The following is a 22,554-nucleotide window of genomic DNA, read 5'->3' on the forward strand; positions in this document are numbered from 1 at the left end:
TCTTCATTACCATGTGTATTGATTTCTTTTGTTCCTATTCAAGTCTTTGTTTCCACCACACTTCATAATTTACATAACACATAGTGTGTTTCATTAGTGCTTTCCTAACTGCTAATATATTCTGAAGTATGTGTACAGTTTATTTATATGTATTTAAATGGTGATGTGTGCTAGAATAAAGTGGCATGCTGTAACCTTTTCTTTCATAGTACCCAACAAGTTTGTCACATAGGTCACTTTATAAAATCATTTCATTTTGCAGTCACAGAAAAAGTAAGCACCAACCTCCCTTTTAAAAAAGTAAACATCTGTTTGTTAGAAGAAATAGCCTAATATTTGACATCTGTCTCTGAACGCAGAGCAAATGTGCCAACTTAAAAACAAAATTTAAAGGGCTCTTAATTGCCCATTCTCCTTTCGAGCTCCAGTATGGTAACAGACAAGTATGATAGTTGACAGAAACCTGAAGTGGTTTACCATGAGTGGTGAGTTGGATAATAAATTGTTGCTAAAAGTGTAGCAACACCCATAGGTGGTAGGAAACCTTTTGAAACACAGTACTTTATTACAACTCACTGAACTGCAGCAGCTGCTTCATAAACTAGCATACAGGGGAGATAGGTGAAAAAACAAACGCACTTTCAATGAGTGCCTCATGAAAAAGAAGTTCCTGGAAATCGAGCACCCCACAGGAGGAGAAAAAAGACATGCTGATGTTTTGAAACAAATAAAGCCAACAAACAGAATGCAAGCAAATGTGAGTTACAAAACACAAAGCCTCTGGTAAGCAATATGTAGAATGCATTCCTGGGTAAGGTTTCAGCATTCTCCCATATGTCTTTGTAAACAGTCAGCTGTGCTGTTTGGTGGACTTCAACCTAGAAACAATTTTTCTTTCTTTCTCTCTCTCCCCTTACTTCTGGTCACCTCTTCTACCTCACCCCTCTCTTTACCTCTTTTAGTCTGCCTATTTCTACATCTCCGTGCATATACACACCCTCTCTGTGTTACCTGTCTATCAAACCTCTCTCAGTTCACCTTTCTACCTCCTCTCTCTCTACATCACTTTTAAACCTTACCAATCTCTCTGACTACCTCTTCCATGTTCTCCCTCTCATATCTTTCTTTCTGGCTACCGCACCTTCCTCCTTCTATATAGCATCTCGCCTGAATTCACCTATCTCTCTACCTCATCTCGCTCTCACCCTTTCATAAACATTCTTTCAACTATCCATTTTGAAAGGTGCCAAGAAACGGATGACGATCGGAATGTTTTAAACCTCACTTGTCGGTATGAAGTGCTAGATAAGGAACACCAGGCCATCCAGAAATGTAGTATTGACCTTGCAAGGGGCATGGAAAGCTGTATAATCTTTATATGGCAGTACAATACTATAAGGCCGGTGGATGACGGGCAGCTTTTGGCGTAAATCAATTTTTTGTAGCATCACAAGGGCTTGAATTTGCTGTAAATAGGTTAAAAAGGAGAGTTGTTCTCAATGCAGGGTCCCTAAATAGGTTATGCCTAGGTCATAAAAATTCTTTAGATAATGCTACTTTACCAATTAGAAAGTATAAAGGATTAGATGCCCCATCTGCGATCACTGGTAACCGTACAAAATCAAAGCTGTCACTCTGGCGAATCTCTCTGACCAAAAACGAAAACAGTCTGAGGATGGAAAATATTCTGGCCATTCCTTAGCAGATTTGAAAGAAGCAAAGCCCATTTTCGGTAGTAGCTTAGTTTATTGTAAAGATAAGTTGTGGTTACACTTAAGCCGGCAACCTCATTTATACTCAGTCATAAATTAGAAAATTATAAACTATTCTACATCATTTTTGTACACTCATAGCACACTGGTGTGAGGTGACCTCTTCCAGTTCAGGTATCATTTTACAGGGTGCTGCAAAAGTAGAATGATTAGTTTGGCTTAATCTCAGCGTGTGTGAGCAGTTTCACATGGTGTGTGTGTGTGATGGTGGCATGCAGCAAAGAGAAGCCTGGGTATTGGAATCATTGCCAGGCATCCAGTGTGGCTAAAATGAAACTTGCTTACGCAGCATAGACAGGATAAGGGTATTTACCACCTTTTTTATCAATGGGTCAAAACCTTTTTTATTAATATTAACCCGCAAATAAAGTCCTTGTGTGTTGCAAGAAAGAGATAATTACAGCAAAGGCCTTCACACCACCATAACAATCGATATTTCATTAAGATAGCACAGTGTCCCACAACTCTTCGCAATGTTTCTAAATCTTCCTGTCCAAACTGCAGGGCAAGCCAGTTGACAGAATATTCTGCAGTAAATGCTGGATCAAATTCATCAGTACCTTCAAAGACCATATTCAAAGTTAATCCAGAAATTCAAAAAGGGGGAGTGTGATTTTCTTTGAAACCTGTACTTTTAATCCTTCACCTCTTGCCTTGACAAGTTTCAACAACCGTCCAAGCAGGATGCCTGTGTGGTCGTGTTGTGAGGGCTATATGTGCGTCTGCCTGCCTGTCACCAACCCTGCTCGCGATGTGCATATTCGCCTTTCATTTCACTTCTGGGTATATGCGCTGGGACATTACACATGATTTTCGGACACCTTTTAAATATAGATAGCTTGGTGGCTAAAGTAGTTCGTGCTTAGGGGGATTAAATCATTCTAGGCTTGCTCATCTTTCTAGCATTCTGTGTTTGCTCATCGTAATCCATTGCTTACATTAGAGGTTTGTGTCTTCGTACCTGTAATGTCCTTACATAGCTATGCAGTCATTAATATTGAAGTGTACAAACGAGCGTTTTAGCTGGTGTTACTTATGAGTGTGTAAAACTGCTTCTTTTAAAAAACTAAATAATTGGTTCTAACGTTTCTGGCTTTATATATATTTCCCCCATAGGTGAGAAACCATACAAATGCCATGTTTGTAATCAGTCTTTCCGAATTAAGAAGACTTTAACAAAGCACCAGGTTATTCATTCTGATGCTCGTCCTTTCAACTGCCAAAACTGCAACGCGACATTCAAACGGAAGGACAAGCTCAAATATCATACTGACCATGTGCACGGTTTGAAATCCGCAGAAGAGACGGAGTTTACTTCCACAGAAAGGGAAAAGCTGGGACCCATGCCAGTACAATTTGCCTCTGATGGCAAAACTTACCACCCTGAACATAAGCACTACACAGAGCAGCCCAAAGTTTACCAAGCTGAAACCAAAAACATGCTGCAAAATGTCTCCCCAGAAGGATGTGTTCCAGTTACTCTGGTGACAGTCGGGATGCCCGATGTGCAGGCTGATCTCCTGCGACACACCACTACTCTCCCTCCTCCACACAGCGTCTTGCCATCTCACCCCCATCCAGCAGACTATCAGCGAGCAACCGACTTGGCCTTCTTAGAAAAATATGCTCTTGTTCCCCAACCAGTAAATATCGTTCACCCAGTTCAACCAGAACAAATGCTAGATCCGAGAGACCAGTCATATTTGGGATCTGTACTTGGGCTGGACACACCGGCGGTGGTGCAAAATATTTCAAATATCACTCACCATTCATGAAGAGGAGGAAGAATCCAGGCACACTTTCTCCCAAGGAATTCAGAAGTATGCTAAGACTTTAAGGGTTTGAAACGTGTTCCCTTTCCTTTTAACACATACATTTTTTTTGTAAATTTAAAGTCGTCACATATTTTTTCTGTTAGAAATCAGATGACAACGTGTAATAGTTAAAGCACATAGTTCATATTTTAAATGAATTTTTAATCTCGTTGACCTTTTTTTGTGTACTGTGGGGCATGTGAATTCATGATTGAGTGCTGGATATTTTGATCATACATACAAATACCATTTAAAGAGATTTCTGTCCATGAACTTGTTTGTTGTACATCATTCTATTTTACCACTAAATTGTGTCAGCCTGCTTTAGGGGATGTGAGTATTTTGGGGTGAAGCGGTGCAAAATAATGGCACAAACGACAAACTTTCCTCATTGGGGTTTCTTCCGTTTTTTAATAGATTGTATGTGATTTATGGTAAATGTATCTCAAAAAGTTGGTTATGCTTTTAGTGTGCCCACCTGCAAGCAAACATTGATCCCTAGCCATTAATTAACATGTACACCGTTCCATGCAGGGTTGCATCTCACACTCTATAAAAGGGTTGTTTCGGATTTTCAAAGGGTAGACTTCACCTACAAAAGAAGATACTTGAAAACTGACTTGTTTTACAGTTTCGGATTATGAATGTTTTTTCAGTAATATAAAACGTGATATAGAGTTTTGAAATAAGTACTTGTTTGGTGTAAGCCACACACATTTAAGTACAGTGCATTTATTCTGCTTAAGATTAATGGCACAGAGCACACAAATCAACGCTTTTCATTATATTGTTGGCATGCCTTTGTCTGTGACTGGCAGACTAGGTTCGCCAACGTGGGATACATCGGAAAATCACTAGCTTACTATATTGCGTGCGTGAGACAGGTCCTCGGGACAAGTTTCATGTTACTACTCAATAGTAGCATGTGCATTTAAAAATACCAGACTCTGCTGAAAGAGGAGGCCCAGAAAATGCTAGAACCGCAGTTAATGTTTAACTGACATTCTGCGAGGATCTCCTATCAATGACAGTTTGGTTCTGCTCTTGTGTTTAAATCAAAATCTCATATTTTCAGATTCTTCTTAATATTATCTGTTTCAGAAGTCTCTTGTCTGTGTTGGGTTTGTTTTTAAGAGCAGAACTTTGCCAGGTTAATTGGTTTTCTGCTTTTGCGCAGAAGATTGTGGGTTTCAATGATCATAAATGTATTTTATTTTATTTTTGGTGGAAGAACAAGGTGAATTCCAGCTGCCCATATGCTGTTTGACACCCGCCTGCCCACTCTGCAGATGAAATTCACAATAGGAAAGGGGCAGGGATCAAGTTGGTAAGCTATGGGATCACAGGAGCAGATGAAGTCCAGGATCGCTCTGACACGCTATGATATAGGATGATTTCAGTCTTCCAGGGAATGACCCCATTTTCAGCACATGAGGTTGGCCATCCCTTACCCATACATAGATCTTAGTGTTTCAGTGACGCATGGCAAGATGCTCTTAAGTCCTTGGTTAACAGTGCCTATATTAATGCCCGCTTCCACTAGAGAAGCCAATCACCACAAGATAAAGCTGCAATTTATCAGTTGCAGCTGTTTTGAGGATGGCTTCTGATTGCAGTATTCTTACGTCTCTTAATGACAAAAGCATGTTATTTATACCTTTGCAAAGCCACTGAAATCTAGCACTATTGTAAGTTTTTTTTTTTTTTTTGTCCATGCCCAAGCTCTAAAGGACCGGGAAGTCCTAAGGCTCAAAGTCCATCAATGGCTAAAAAGGGGTTCCTTGTATGTGCAAAGGTTTTAACTTTGTAGGCCTGACTCAAAACATACCTCATAAGTGATAAAAATAAAGGCAAATAACTCCATATCGTTAGAAAAATACTATAATGAAAATCATTAAAAATTAACATAATATATTATTTTCAGTGCATCGAGGGATTTCGGAGAAGGCACACTAGTTAAAGTAACACGTTTGTCATTTAATGTAGCAAGGATGCGCAAATAAAAAATGAATGTGATGCAGGCAAAATTGTTGAGGTTCTCACCTAATCAGTGAGGTTTCCACGTTCTAATAGGTGAAAAACTTATGATCAGTCTAAGATGTCTGCCACAAAAAGTACCTTGGCGTTTGTTACCAGGAGCATTTTTTTTAGCAGTCTTGTTCCCCCGAGCATGAAGTGCACAGAACCATTAATTCCCACTTTGATTTAGGTCTGGTCAGCTACACATTGATATCTTGTCCAGCTGCACATGCTCCACAGATTTTGTATCTCTGAAGGGAATGGCAAAGGATCCAGTGGCAAATTTTCCTGCAGATGATATGCTGAAACGTCTCTTTGGTCTTCTATTGCTGTATGTAAATAGGGCCATTGTAAAGGTGTTACATTATAAACTCAAAAACGGAGAGAAGGCAGGATTCTCCTCTGTGTGAGTAGGAAAACCAGGCAGTTAACAAGGTAACAGATTGTTGCTTCAGCCGATTAATGTTGAACTCTTAACAGAAGCACAGAGAAGACAGAAGACATCTAACCGAGGCACATGCTTGTCTTTGAGATATACCTTTTAGGGGATGTCTGGTTGCCTACCTAGATCGAAAGGATGTTTTAGGCTAACAGAAAACCTTAGAAATTCAGTGACAAAATGCAGTTGACCTGATGTTAAGGTAGTGTTATCAGTTTTCACTAGTTAAGCAAGCTTCATGGTCTTGATTATTTTCAAGAACTAAACATAGCCATGTACATAACACTACTCCTAACGCTGGAAATGACAACAGATACCTTGTAAATTATATCACTGCTGACCTGGCCTATTATTTGCTGGACTACTATTGTGAATGTACATCAGGGTTTCCAGCCATGCCCTTGATTGGTGAATCAGTGTTGCAAATACACTTGCATGTGTTCTCTCCTGTGTTACAAAATAGCACTAAGGCTAAAAGTCTACTACACTTGATTGCACTAGAGGAGCTGCACTTCCAATTCACTGCAAACCTTTTCTAGCCCAAGGTGCCATCTTTCCTCCACAAAATCTGGATATATGCAGTCTCAGCTAATTAAAAAAACGATTGGGCGTGGTTAAAAGCCCATATTGAATACAACATGTCTTGCAGACAGCGCTGCGTGCTGCCATGCTCAACCTAAAATAAAAAACCCAAGCTGAACTCTTCAGATACTACCCTATTACCCATCTCCACTTGTTCAGAAAACCCATAGTGGAGCAGATCCAGACTTGTGCTATAATCAGCAAGATAAGCAGCTGTGGATTTAGAATAATAATTCTTTACTTCACAATGTATACTTAGCTTACAATTTAGTGGTAGTTGATATGTTGGAGTCAGTATATGTGTAGGCTGATATTTCTGCCCTCAATATTTTGAACCAAAACGATCCATTTGCCATGATGGTTGATACAAGATGATACCCTATTTGACAGATACTGCTACCTACAAATGTATTACCTTATGGATGCTCCCCTACCGTCCGATTGAATCCAGAACATTCAAAGTACTCTTGCATGCCAGGAGGTGGTGTCATCCAGCTCCAGAAATGATGAGCAAAGCTGCTTATAAGCGCCACCCTCGTGCGCTATTATCAGGTCCTTTCTTTCTGCACCTTAAGATGGATCCAGAGGTACTCTTTGGTCATTTTGACTAATTTTTTTAAAGTCATACAGCAGGGTGCAAGGGAAAATGTGACCCTCTAAAAACAACAGGGTTCAAGTCGTGAAGGCTCTGTTGCAAATAGGTATCGGTAACTGGTCCGCACGAAGTATACTTATAGTGGCTGGGATCAGAGTATGACTCCAGGGTCTGTGACGAGTATGCTTAGATGAATCCAAACAAAGTATGCAACTGTGAGGTGAAGTTGTATGACTGAAAACATCTAAAGACTGCAGTCATTGACCGGTTGAAGTTGAAAGAAAGGTCCCACTCCCATGGCAGATCATTGCGGTTGAATTCTTTGGCTCAGTACAGAAAGAAGTATAAGAAATTGAAGCAGGAACTGCCCCATGCATGCTACACTTGAACTCCAAGATAGCTGTGATGCAGCAAAGTGAGAAATCCGGTTAGGGTTAAACGCAACCCACTGCTTATGTCACGCAATGGGTACAAGTGCGCCACAAGTGGATGAGGCCTACTGGCTTCTCCATACATGTCCAGTTATCTTTGATGTATATGCTGTTTAATGGTTCTTGCCTTTTTGGCGACAAGGCATATTCAGCCCTGGAACAGTTTAAGGAAAGCAAGGCCACAGAATGTTCCTACAGTCGTTCTGCTCCCACCAGACAATTCTAACAATTTAATCCCTTTTGTCACAATGGCAGGTGGTTTCAGTTTTGTCAGCATCCATCCGTTCCACTGACCCAGCAGGTTTTTCAGCCCTTTTGTGGCTAAGGTCCTTCCTAGATAGGTTGGTGTTAAGGACCAGAGCTTCCGTTCTGCCAAAATTGGTCACTTCATTTAATTTTGAACAGGCTATCATTCTTTGTCCCACCTCACCCCGTAGGCAGGAAGAGAGACTCCATTATTTGGACCCCAAAAGAGCACTGAACTTTTTATAAAGATCACACCAAAGAACATTGGGTAGATGATCAGCTCTTTGTCGGGTTCTCCAGGGCAAGCAAAGAATGGTCATGCCAGTCTGTTGATAGCCTGTCCGCACACTCAGATACAGAGCCTAAGAAAACATCTATCACTGTGCATGGGTGGCACCTATATGCAGTTTCGCACAACACTCTTGGAGCAGAAAGTGGTTGGTTTTGAGTCGCACAACTCTACCTTCCGTGCACGAGAGTACAGCTTTGAACCTACCAGATTCAGTCTGATGTCTGGGGGAATGGTCATGAGGTGAAAAACCTGCAGTTAGATACAGTATCCACCAGGAAGATCATTCCTGAAGGTAACTTGATCTTCTCATTCATCTTTCAAAACAGATGCCTGGATAGCGTGTCTTTCAACAATAATGTTTGGGTAGGGAGTTCCAACATGCATATAGAAATTGATCTGAAATATCACTTGAACAATACGGATACACAATTTATATTTTTAACAGGTAATATTAAGTCTTCACTACATTGTTCTTCAAAATGTTAGCTTCATAGAATGCTGGAGAACAACCCTGAATTCACAATTGTGAATCATCCCGTTTAGCCCTATGCATATAATCCTTCAATAAAGACGTTTGTGCATGCAGCCTGATTATGAGTGTTCTGTGTGGGTCATAACCTTCAGCTAGAACATGCTGTCCTTTTGATTTAATGGAAAATGTTATGTAATTGATGTTTAATTTCAGGTCATAACATTCCATCAAAAAGAAATGATTATGTATTATTTAAATTGATTGACCTGTCCTTTAGTTTCATTTTAAATATTTTCTCAGATTACATCCTTCAAGACTGGATATGCAGGGCCGGGCCAGAAGCAGTATTTTCAATTGTTATATTTGTTAGTCCCGGCCCCTTGATATACCTCCGAAAAAAAGGAAAAAAATTGGTGTCCAGAGATTTTCATTTTTGGTTTGTGTTTTTGTATTATTAGATAATTTATCTATCATGGGTAGGCATTGTTAATCCGGGCCGATTTTTGTCTGGACGATATTTTTAAATGCATTTGCAGTGGATTTGTATACTCACCTGAGCTGCATGCGTGTATACATTTGAAAATGTGAATGTACAGTGAGCTCCAGCAGCAACGTGACTGCCAGCCTTCAGTTAAGTGTGCACTTTTTGAAAAAGCAAATTAAGTTTTAAAGTCATTCTTAAGTGACGGCTGCGGGTTCACTCAGTGAGCTTAAAGAAATAATGATCAACATTGATTAAACTGTATTGAACCATAATAATGAAATTAAGCTTTTTCTGATGAGCATGTACAATGACAGAATTCGTTTTTGTCAGTCTAACAAAACAAATGAGCCACTTACGGTGTTCTCAGCTTATTTGACTCCTGAAGTTCTTGCTGCCAAAATAATATCAAAGGATGCAGTAAAACCAGCAGGAACCATTTTAAGAATGCCTGAAAGATTTAGATTTTACACTTAATGACAAATTTTGTGAGGCCCCAGAGACCTGCTAATCATGGGAGTCAACAAGAATGCCTGATGCTAGCTTAACATTTTTTTACATCATTGGTTAATATCAGCAAAGCAAAAGTTACAAACTAAAGTTCTTGAGTTTGGAACAGAAGCCAACAACATGATGATGGCTTTGAAGATAGAAGTGAAGAAGTGAAAGACAACCCTATGACCTGATAGGCTTATCCTGTGAAAATATATTGTCTTTTCTAAATCATGTTTTATGAAATACAGCACAACAAAGACAACTCTGCTACACCTGTTGACTGCCCACGCAGTCTATGACAAGTGCAAAAGTAGAGCGCTAATCACTTCAATGGATAGGATTGGTGTATCAACAAGTTATAACGACATAGTATGGAACAGGAATTTGTTACCAGCTCATGCTGTAAGACAGTGGTTCCCAACCTGTGGTCCAGGGACCCCTTGGGGGTTTACGAAGCCTCCCTGGGGGGGGGGGGGGGGGGGGGGGGGGGGGGGGGGGGGGTGGGTCCGTGACTGCTTAGAAAATTAAATAATATTAGTAGATTAATAAAGTGTCTGATCTGAACATTTTAAAACATATTCATCAAACTGAATATAGTATGGACGATGTGTGGCTTCAATTGACTTTAGAAAAGCTCTAGCCTTGCTATTATTTTTTTTATTTTATTTAGATTTGTTTGCAAATAATATATGTTATATGTGTATATGATTGATGAATGCCTCTTTCTGTATTCTTTGTGTATGGTTTTGCATTTCAAATCATCAACAATGTTTAGGCCGGGGTCCCCGGATTCCAGTAATAATTCAGTGGGGGTTACCCGGGTTTAAGTAATGGTAAATAAGGTTGGGAACCACTGCTGTAAAATCTTGTGAATCTGACAGCACACCAATTCCAAGTCAATTTACCAGGAAAGGATTTACAATTGCTGCTCTTGATAATTTTGATTTTGAAGACAGCTCTCCTTTGTCTAGAACATCCAGCACACGTGATACTGCCATGGTGCTTTCTTCAAGACTGTACCAATGAAGTAGCTGCTGGAAAACAAACTGTCAGCTGTAGGCTTAAACAAACAAAGCTGCAAACTTATAACCGAACTGCTTTGCCAACGTGTACAGAATCACTACAAACCATCATCACTTCCCAGTCCAACAGAAAGTTTCAAAGTGGCTGAGGACATGGACCTTCTAGCTGATTTAACTAAATTTACATATCATAGCAGACTGAAAGATGAAGAAAAAACAGTTCCTCTGTGGGCTTCAATTCATGCCCTGATCTCCCAGAATACCGTCCCACTGAAGAAGGTTAGGTTTTTACCAGTAATATCTCCAATCACAAACTCCACAACAGTAACCCAGCTCAAAAAAAAAATCCAAAATGTGCATGCTCAGCTTGAAGACCAGCCCACCCTGCAAATTTTAGCAAATAAAGGTGTTTTCCTTATTGTAGCTGACATTTTTATGAGTAATCTAGTAGACTTTGATGATCTTTATCCAATGATGGGCGTTTTCCACATGACAAAAGATGTGTTGCGGTGTGCAGGTATTTATCTGAGTGGATGTGGCATAGACCATGCCCTTCTTGAGGCTTAAATCTTTGGAAGCAAACCTGCCCAGTCAGTATTGAGCGGAATTTACAAGGTATGCTTATCATATCTAAGGCTATAGAAACATTGGGTTGGAATGCTCTCTGGAACAAGAAAGACAAATTAGGTTTTGCATATCTTATCTCAGACGTGAACAAGGCATAGGGTACATGTCATTCAAAGGACATAAGTCAAAGCCAGGCAATGTTCAATGCACTTAGTTCAAAATCAGAAAACCAAGTTCATACAGTTTGTCAAAGAATATGAAGAAAAATGAGAACTTTGCAAGTACTAGGAAAAATGTTTTATACATGATAGCTCTAGTGAAAGACTAGGCACATGCTGATTGGGAGCTGCACGTGAAGACTGTGGAGTCATTGATTACTGCGTTTTGCAAATTAGATTGCACAAACTACCTGAGATATGGGTCCTGGCGTTTGGAAAGAGTGAAAAAGCTAGAGGTGGAAAAAGCATACCTCTACAGAAAATTCACCCAAAGACATTTTGTGGTGAAAGACCGAGAGGGATGTTTCAATTTTGTGGCTCTAGTTAAGAGGATCCAGAGATCACAGAAAAGCTGCAAAGAAATTGTTTGTTAGGCACGTCAAAAATGAATATGTTGCTCAACAGCAGATAATTGACCTTGCAGTCCTTTCTATTTGTAATGTTTTCAGAGAGATAACAAATTCAATTGAATGGACCATTGTTAAACTGTTGCTCACCACAGACTTGTGGGAAAGAGAGGGAAACATTTTAGTAAACATGTTGACAGCCTTCTTGGTTTCATGCAGCAGCAGAGATACTCCCTTTGAGACGACTTTGCCTGTGCGGCTACACAACTTTATGACCAAACAATGTGCGGATAGCAATATTAAGACACATATACTAGATGTCCTGGAACATGGATCGAAACTATATGCAGAACTGAAGTAGGAGCGATTTGTATTGAAAGAGAAAATGCTGTTTGACATTATCACTAAAGCTAAACTTCCACGCTTTAGTTGCCATAGTAAGAGTTTCATCAGACCAGCCTCTACATAACAGGTTATGAACACAGAGAGATGGATGTATTAAATGAAAGGGGTGAATTTATCAAGGACATTCTGTTGTATTGAAAACTGCTGTGTATGTGGGCTATGTCTCACAATTACAAATGGTCAAGGTTTCATCCATGCAAAATTTCGGAGAGGTTGTTCAGACTGTCCTACATATATCAAAGTCAGTGTGAACCTTGCAAAAACTGTACATTGTCTTTGATAGTTAGCTTCAACTATCTGTCAAAGAATGTGAGAGAATCAGATGGATGTCTACAAGTGGAACAATTGACTTTGCCTGCATCAACAAATTTGACATTTTGTACCTGTGCAACTTTATAAATTCTGGTCATCAACATCAAACAAGAAGAACTTGAAGATGTTAACTAGCCCAAACATTGCTGGTGCTTCAGTGAACACTTGATTATCAATGGACTGCAGGCAGGTTGGTGCGTGCAGAGATACATTAAAAAGTTATGGGCCATATTGTGCAGTAACCTAACAGCAAATTGGAGGAAGCGGACCTTTGTGTTGTGTTGTGTTGAGTGGGCTGTTCAACATGATTCCAATTCAGTTATTGTACTGCCAAATGACACAGATGTAATTATTGTTCTACGTAGATTCAGTGTTATGTTCATAAGTCAAGGATTGCCCAAGTTATGGATACGTTATGGAAAAGCGTGACAAGACACTTAATCCTGCTTCATATTCTGTACAAGAAACTTGAGACAGAGATGCCCAGTTTTCTAAAGGGGGGGGGGGGGGGGGGGGCTAAACAATGACCAAATTTGGAACAAAGCTTGGAGGTTGAACTGCTGAACTTGTGAAGTTTCTAAAAGGATTTGCTGACACAGACGCAGAATGTGACTTTAAAGACATAGAAAAATACCTTGTGCCTGTGTGGAAAACGAGTTCTGTTACACATCTGATGATCTTTGGTACACTGAGCTCAAGAGATTAATCCCGCTAAGTGACCTTCCACGATGTCCTATTCTGTACATGGACACATTAAAAGAGCGTTCTAGTTGATCAGAAGATTTGTAAATGTTTTGGATCATGCATACGTAGCAAAAGATCTTTGTGAATTTGGTTGGGAAGATATTGATGGGGTGCTAAAACCAATGAAATTTCTAAATGTTTAACATTCTGCAAATGTACCACAAGTGATTGCCGAAACAAATAAAGTGAACTATGAAAATGTGTCTAAAACAGAAGTGATAAAAAAAAAAAACTCTTCATATTCAGATCATACACATTGTTTTGTGTATACATAAATGGATTAAATACCATTATTATTTGTTTCATTTTTCTTTATATAGGTCTCTTCTTACTCTGTTGCAGCTGCCATTTTGCACAATGGCAGCAGGGTTGCTCTGAGGAGTTATTTTCTGTCTCTGTAAGAGTACTTGACCCCAAAAACGATGTTTTGATACCAAAATGAAGTATATACTTTTCATGGTTCCCAAAATATTACATCATCACTGCAACACATCCGCCACATTTTTAAGAATGTCGTCTGGAAAAATTTGGCCCAGATCAGCAATGTCTACCCAAGCTAAAATACTTCTAGAATGATCCAAAAACAGAAATCAAAAAATGAAACTCTCAGCAACAGTTTTTTGATATGGAGGTACATTGAGGTGGGGAGTGCGATTATGTGTTGCAAACTTTAAGTTGAGCTGTGTTTTAGTGACTGCTTTTTCTTCAGCCCTCTTAAAAGCAAATGTTATTTTTCTAGTAGTTTTATTGTGCTGTTCTTACATATCAACTAGTGAAAGATTCCTTTTTCAGCTGTAAAACCATTCATAGGTTTTTCTGTAAAGGTAACACACTTTTCCTGGTTTGCTCCCCAGTATTTTTCTGGGTGGCTTGCAGTTGCCGCAGCCAGCCAAATAGATGTTAAAGGCTCTTGGAGATGCTGAATGGGATGTAGCCTCCACTATGTTAAGCAGCAATATTGTGTGTAGCTGCCTGCAGGACTGGGCCCAACAGTCTCACAGTTCAAGTAGAACAAATGCTACAATCTTGTGCCCTCAAATACCCAGCCTTGCATGCCAAAGTGCAGCGGTATTTATGGACTAACACAGTACCTTAATTATAATTTGTGTAATTTAATGGAAGACAGTTTTCAGGAGCTCACTGATTTTCACCCATGGGCCTTGACATTTTTCTTCACTAGTGAGGTCATCCCTCTTCCAATCTGCAGAATCAATAACATGAGTGGATGTTCGGCAACAAATACCTTGTCGCTCTGCTGTCTGGGCCCCAGCTGGCTCAGAGAGAAATCAGTGGATTGCTGCAGGCACTCAAAATGAACAATGCCAGAAAGATACCAGTCAGTTAAAAAGTGAAGATTGCATATCAGTTTCTTTTTTCTAACCTTTAATTTGTATGTAGAAATGCATCTTTTTATCACAAGATCGTATCAGAACAAGATAGTATAAAAACAAAAAGAATGATTAGTAATGTAAAATTTCTGAAATCATAAATTTGGCTAAATCAGGGCCTAAACCGTCATAGGGCACCTTAGTTTGTACATTTGATCCAGGCATCTTAATCTTTGGTAGTTCCAAAATCAAGGCTTATAATATTTCTGTTTATACATATATTTGTGTTACTATTAACCAAAGACTTTTAGAATACTGGAAGGTTGACCATTTCACTCAGTACAATGAAATATTGACAAGCTGTAACCTCTGGAATGGCTTACTGTTAACATTGCAGTGCTGTAAATCCGCAGGCTTTGCCTCTCCTCCTCGGGATATGTATATTTTGCAGGGAAATGAGAGACAGAGGCAAACTGCAACACTTACCCCCTCCCTCCCTTTTGTGGTTTAAAATGCCACTGGAAGAGGAAGGGTAGAATTTTCCTCAGCCACTGGTTCTCTCTCAGCTCTACCAAAAAAAAGAAAAACCTATTTGGTAGAGTAGACTTTTCTCTTCTTTCACTACTCCTTTTGTCATTTTTTGTCAGTTATTTCTTGGTCATGCTCCCATCAGTCATAGTCAAACATACATAACAGAAGCCATGAAAGGAGCCCCGAGCTCCTGGGCTGCTAGGGATTTTTAAACCCATGAAAACCCACTTGGGTCAGAATGTTCTAATAGCCTAATATCCCACAGCAGCATGAGCACCAGCCTTTATAGTCCAAATTCAGTGTAATAGGCCCATGTCTTTGGCTCGGACCAATATCTTTGGAGTGAGCCTTTAATAGCTGCAGGGCCCGAATAATCATAAAAATGTTACTAGACCTGCAGGTTGAGTAACTTAAATAATCTACTCGACCTAACTGGAATGTTCTTGACCCGTAAATGGGTCTCAAATAGTGTGATCCTAGGCAATTAGTTTACAGAGTCATCTTTTTCTAAATTCTCACGATTGCACCTTCAAATATGTTAGCTCAGCATTTCTGCAGCACAAAAAAAACTCTTGATTGATTAAGTAGACTAAAGTTTGCTGCATGCATCACAAGAATCTAGCCCACATACCAATGAGGTCTAGCCCACATAACCTAGGACTTCTTTTAGTGTATTAACAACATTGCCATCAGGGCAGGAGTGTTTCTCAGTTTGTTTAAGCACTCAATTTTAATAAATATATTACTAAACCATGATGTGGTAACATATTGTCATTCATACACAGAATCTTTCCAACAAATGTCCAAAAACCTCTAAACTAACTTGCAGCTTTCCTGATAAAACTATACAATGTATTAACAATCTGCTGTGAAAATTGGGTTTAAAAAAAAAAAAACATATCCTTTGCAAATCAACCTGTAAAGTATTCTGATTTGTTTCCATCCTACTAAAATAGTTTTTCATTACAAAGCAATATAAAAAAGGACTTTCACTACTACTGAAATATATTTTGAAATCTTTGCACAGTTGACTTAGTCATTTAAATGTTGTGTGTTGGGAAAAATATGACACCCTATATCCTTTTATTTTACATTCCAAGCAGCACGTCACACAGTTCACCTTACAAAGTCCTGGAACTCTGCAGTCAGAAAGAAAATTTATTGTAAGAAAAACTGGCTTTTGACCTCTGTCTGTGAACACAGAGCAAATGTGAAATAAGAACAAGATTTAAAAGCATTGTTTATTGCCCCTCCACTTTTCAACTTAACAGAACACCTGTTCAGTGTCAGCTCGGACGAGTAAGTATTAAAAGTAGCTCGACCTAATCAAATAAGACTCACCAATGCGAGTGGTCGGGTGGATTTTTCAAGCCCTAAGCTCCTACAGGTTATAATATTAGCTGCATGACATATGGTTTTTAAACAGTTTGTGGAGCCAAAGAGACAGATTTTAAATATGTTTTTAAATTAAAAGAAAACCAATGAAGTGTTATTGAAAAAAATGTAACGCACCCCCCAGAAAAATTAACTAAGCCTCGTAAGAGGAACGGAAAGCACTATATAAATACCTGTACATTATAACACAGTACAGACTATCATGGGCAGTACACAAAGAAATTTGAATGAGTTACTGTAAAATGTCAACAAAAATGGCAGAGCAGTCATTAGAGCATTTTGCAGTGTTTCTATGCCAAAAGATAACAGTGGCCATTTAGTATTCTTTTAAAGGTTAATCTTTCCCTCTTTATCCATTTACAAACAATAGAAATGTATTCAATCGCACACATTAAAACAGCATTTTTATGACATTTACTCATAAACGTGCAGTTTGTACGTCTTGAAAAATTGATTCTGCAAGTTTGTGACCAGTGTTATACTGTTCATGTCAAGCACCATGAACTTTCTGTAGGAGGACACGATTGTCAAACTGTATGTATAAAAGTAATCTTAAGTGTCCATTGAAAGAAAATAGTTTCAGTGCATATTTGATTCTTACCTCCATTTTATGTAATACGTATATGGCTAAGTGCCACTTTAAAGCAATTCTGTTCATTGTAGTGCAATGAGAGGACATAATAGTTCAGTCCCCCACCGATAATACTTGTGTGCCATAGTAAGTGTACTTTGATTCTGGAAAAACAAGAGTGGTTGTTTTTTTAGATATGCTTTGGTATAACCAATTGTTTGTTCCATGCATTGAGAATAAATGTGAAATTCAGACCACTAGCATTCGGTCTTGCTGGATTTCTTTAAAGATGCAGTGCGCTTGCACGAGTATTCTAGAAGACCTTTATATAGTTTTAAGTAATACAGTATTCATTTATCTACACGGTGTGGGTACAGTACCTCTGTCATGGTTGTTGTACCAGAAACTCATAACAGGACATGCTTTTCGGTTCCATGCCATGGGCGACCTTATGATCTATCTGCCATGATCTCATCTCTCAGCTTGATCTTATCTGCCGAAGGATGTAGCATACAAACTGCCATTCAGTTCCATGGAATCCAAACACCTGTGTTTGGGTTTCATTTGAAATGTCTTGTAATATCATTGTCACATTTGTCAGAACAATAATTCCATTGCTCTGCCTACACTAGTCCTCAAAGAACGAGTTACTTACCTTCGGTAACGACTTTTCTGGTGGATACATTAGCTACCTGTGGATTCCTCACCTAATGAATACTCCCATGGCGCCAGCATTCAACGGAAATCTTCTTCCTAGCTACTGCACGTCGACGAGGACGTCACATTTGCCCACACGACGCCGTCTGACGTCATACAGGCAATAAGAGGTCCTCGCCGACGTCAGTACCAACATTTTGTACGTGCCTGAGAACAATAATTCCATGTAATGAAAAATAAAGGCAACATTTCATAACATCGCAAACTACACATCATTGCAAGAAGATGGCTATAGATTTAATAAAACCTTTTTTTTTTTTAAACAATACATATATATTAAATATGTATATACACAAATAAATATATATATATATATATATATATATACACACAAATATCCATATATACATAATCTACACCCGTCCTCAAAACCAAGAGGAGCACACTCAAGGATTACTTGGTGAGACCAAAAAGGCACGGGGAGGCGGGTGGGACCGTCAGGAATCCACAGGTAGCTAATGTATCCACCAGAAAAGTCGTTACCGAAGGTAAGTAACTCGTTCTTCTGATGGATACAACTACCTGTGTATTCCTCACCTAATGAATAGAGTCCCAAAGCAGTACCACGCCCGGTGGTGGGTGCCTGTATGGTCAAACCAAGAAATCCTGCAGCACTGACCGTGCAAAATGGCCGTCCCTTCTGACCTCAGAGTCCAAGCAGTAATGCTTCGCAAAAGTGTGAAGGGACGACCAAGTTGCGGCCTTGCAGATGTCGACCACAGGAACACCCCTAGCCAAGGCCGAAGTGGCCGACTTAGCCCTGGTGGAATGGGCTCTAATACCATCAGGAGGATCCTTCTTTGCTAAAGAGTAACAAATTTTAATGCAAAGAACAACCCACCTGGAGAGTGTTCTCTTGTGGACTGCCTTTCCTCTCCTCTTGCCCACGTATCCGATGAAAAGCTGATCATCCAGCCTGAAATCCTTCGTTCGGTCTATGAAGAAGCTTAACGCCCTCTTTGGGTCCAAGCGATGAAGTCTCTCTTCTTCCTTTGAAGGATGAGGCAGAGGATAGAACGTGGACAGAGTAATTGTTTGAGCCAAATGGAAGGGTGAAACAACCTTCGGAAGGAAAGCAGCCTTGGTCCTCAACACCACCTTATCCCCATAAAAAGTTGTATAAGGGGGTTTTACCGATAAAGCCTGCAACTCACTCACTCTCCTTGCAGATGTTATGGCCACCAGGAAAACTGTTTTAATAATTAAGAACCTTAATGGGCAAGAATGCATTGGCTCAAAAGGGGACCCCATAAAGGAAAGTCAGGACCAAGGACAAATCCCTTTGAGGCATAACGAAAGGTGTTGGAGGGTATTTATTCATAAGGCCCTTCAAGAATCTAAGTACTATAGGAGATTTAAATAACGAAGGTTGGTCTGGAAGACAAATGAAGGCTGACAGGGCAGACAAGTAACCTTTAATAGTAGCCACAGCACAACCTTTCTGCACTAAAGACAAAGCAAAAGATAAAACATCTGACAAATGAGCACGTAAGGGATCAATCTGTCTCTCTCCACACCATACCACAAATTTAGACCACCTATTAGCGTAGATAGTTTTAGTGGAGTGTCACCTGGCCGCTAAGATAACATCCACTACATCAGGCAGGAGAGAGAAGGAACTCAGGTTGCCCCGTTCAATCTCCAGGCATATAGGTGCAGACTCTGGAGGTTGGGGTGTAAAACCTGCCCCTGCGTCTGCGAGAGGAGGTCTGCCCTGAGAGGGAGACGGAGCGGAGGGCACAGTGAGAGTTGGAGAAGGTCGGAATACCACACCCTCCTTGGCCAATCCGGAGCTATTAAGATTACTTGGGCCCAGTCCTGGCGAATTTTCCTCAATACTCGAGGAATCAAGGGTATGGGGGGGAAACGCGTAAAGCAACTGGTCGCACCAGGTCCTCTGAAACGCGTCCCCCCAACGCTCATTGCACCGGATACTGGAGGCTGCAGAATAACGGGCAGTGCGAGTTCTCCCGGGTGGCAAACAGATCTATCCGAGGAAACCCCCACAACTGGAAGATTAGACGGACTTGATCTGGATGGAGACGCCACTTGTGGTCGGCCGAGAAGTGGCGACTGAGACTGTCCGCACGTACATTCAAGACTCTGGCCAGATGATTTGCTACCAAGCAAATCCGATGGTCCTTCGCCCAGGACCATAGCCGAAGAGCTTCTCTGCAGAGAAGCTACGACCCCACTCCTCCATGTTTGTTTATATACCACATCGCAGTAGTATTGTCCGTCAGGACCTGAACCGACTGACCGCGAAGGGATGGGAGGAAGGCCTTAAGAGCCAGACGTACAGCCCGCAACTCCAACAGATTGATATGAAACATCTGTTCCTCTGGAGACCAAAGCCCTTTGATCTCCAGATCCCCAGATGAGCTCCCCACCCTAGAGTGGAAGCATCCGTTATGACCGTGGTCACTGGTGGCGACTGCGTGAACGGCCTTCCTTGGGAAAGATTGTCGCCCGCAATCCACCACTTCAAGTCCGTAGCAGCATCTCTGGAGATCTTGACAGAACCTTCGAGATCTCCTTTGTGTTGAGACCACTGCCTTCGGAGGCACCACTGAAGAGCCCTCATGTGCCAGCGAGCATGCGTGACCAACAGTATGCAAGAGGCAAACAGACTGAGTAGACGAAGGACCTTGAGGACTGGAACGACCGCTCCACTTCGAAACATTGGAACAAACTCCTGAATATCTTGAATCCACTGAGGCGGAGGAAAGGCTCGATCCAATGTTGTATCCTATACTGCCCCTATGAACAGGAGGCGTTGAGAGGGCTCTAGGTGAGATTTGGGCACGTTCACCGAAAAGCCCAGATCGAACAACAACTGGGTTGTCGACTGTAGATGATGCAACACAAGCTCCAGGGACTTGGCTTTGATCAACCAGTCGTCCAGGTAAGGGAATACTGCTATCCCCCTTCCTTCTGAGCTCTGCCGCAACCACCGACATCACCTTCATGAAGACTCGAGGTGCTGAAGTAAGACCAAACGGGAGGACCGCAAACTGATAGTGCTGCGACCCCACCACAAACCGGAGATACTTCCTGTGCGACTTGAGAATCGGGATGTGAAAATAAGCATCCTGCAAGTCGACAGACACCATCCAATCTCCCTTGTTCAACGCCAAAGGCACCTGAGCTAGGGTCAGCATCTTGAACTTTTCCTGTTTGAGGAACCAATTCAAAATCCTCAGGTCCAGGATTGGTCGCAATCGACCATCCTTCTTGGGAATCAGGAAGTACCTCGAGTAACAACCTTGACCCCTTTCCTGCTCCGGACCAACTCCACCGCGCCCTTTGAAAGGAGGACTTGAACCTCCTGTTCTAACAACAGGAGGTGTTCTTTTGAACAATAAGATGGGCGGGGCGGAAACTCCCGAAACGGAAGGGTGTAGCCTTTTCCCACAATGCTGATAACCCAAGTGTCTGATGTAATAGCTTCCCACTTGTGAAGAAAATGCAGTAACCTTCCCCCTACAGGAGAGGAGTGAGTGGGAATTAGTGGAAGCCTAAGGCTGCTTCCCCTGCTGCACCCCTCCAGAGGACGAGGAAGAGGCAGAGTGCTGCTGAGAGGCTCCCCTGGTGCGGACCCTACCCCTCCCTCTAATTGATCTAAAGGTGAGAGAAGAGGCAGGTTGTTGGAATCTCCCCCGAAAGGAAGAGGAGGAAGAGCCACGTCCAAATCCACGAAACCTCCTAAAAAACCTGGATGAGGCAGAAGAAGCACCTTGCAGTCCTAATGACTTGGAGGTGGCCCTGCTTTCTTTAAACCTTTCCAAGGCCGAATCCGCTTTGGCCCCAAAAAGTTTGTCCCCATCAAACGGGAGGTTCAACAGGGTCGACTGCACGTCCGAAGAGAACCCTGAGTTGCGAAGCCAAGCCTGTCTCCTCGCAACCACCGCCGTGCCCATCGCTCTAGCTACTGAGTCAGTTGTATCCAACCCAGATTGGATAACCTGGGTTGCAGCAGCCTGAGCATCCGACACGATATTCAAGAGTCCTTGGGGAAGCTCCGTATGCGATGATGTTATTTCGTCCATAAGAGCATAGATGTACCTCCCCAAGATACATGTAGCGTTGGTGGACTTCAACGCCATGCTACAGGCCGAGAATATTTTCTTCGATTGGGAGTCCAACTTTTTGGAGTCTCTGTCCCCCGGCACTGTCGGAAAAGATCCAGGCGCAGATCTAGCAGAACAGGAAGCCTGGACCACCAAGCTCTCCGGTGTAGGGTGTCTGGATAGAAAGCCAGGGTCAGATGGTGCAGCCCGATACCTCCTGGCCACAGCCCTATTAACAGCCGAGGAAGATACTGGCTTCTTCCAAACCTCCAATACCGGATCAAGCAAAGCCTCGTTAAATGGCAAAAGAGGCTCTGCCGCAGTAGAGGCCGGATGTAGGACCTCAGTTAACAAATTCTGTTTCGCCTCCGCTACCAGCAAAGGCAGTTCGAGGAAGTTAGCTGCCTTTCTTACTACAGCATGAAAAGTGGCTGCCTCCTCAGTATACTCCCGTGGAGATGACAAGTCCCACTCAGGGGAAGTATCCAGCCCACTAGCTGTATCCAGTCCATGAAGACCCTCGCCAGAATCCTCAATTTCTCCTTCCTCCAAGACCCGTTGGTATTCCTGTTCCTCCAAGAGACGGAGAGCACGTCTCCTAGAATGTAGCCTCTCTTCAATACGCGGCATCGACATGGCATCTGCCGAAGTCGAGGATCGACGCCGACCGCCGGATCCATCCGACGCCA

General features: G+C 41.4%; 1 protein-coding gene across 1 annotated transcript in view; it reads left to right on the top strand.

Annotated features, from left to right (window-relative positions):
- The window catches only part of ZBTB41 (zinc finger and BTB domain containing 41), a 160,227-nt gene extending 156,368 nt beyond the window's left edge, over nt 1–3,859 (top strand). Inside the window, exon 11 of the mRNA XM_069232127.1 lies at nt 2,889–3,859. Coding sequence (XP_069088228.1) covers nt 2,889–3,547 — 659 coding nt within the window. The 3' untranslated portion in view covers nt 3,548–3,859. The remainder of the gene's footprint in view (nt 1–2,888) is intronic.
- Nucleotides 3,860–22,554: the final 18,695 nt, after the last annotated feature.

Source organism: Pleurodeles waltl, chromosome 4_2, assembly GCF_031143425.1.
Source record: "Pleurodeles waltl isolate 20211129_DDA chromosome 4_2, aPleWal1.hap1.20221129, whole genome shotgun sequence".
Taxonomy (NCBI): domain Eukaryota; kingdom Metazoa; phylum Chordata; class Amphibia; order Caudata; family Salamandridae; genus Pleurodeles; species Pleurodeles waltl.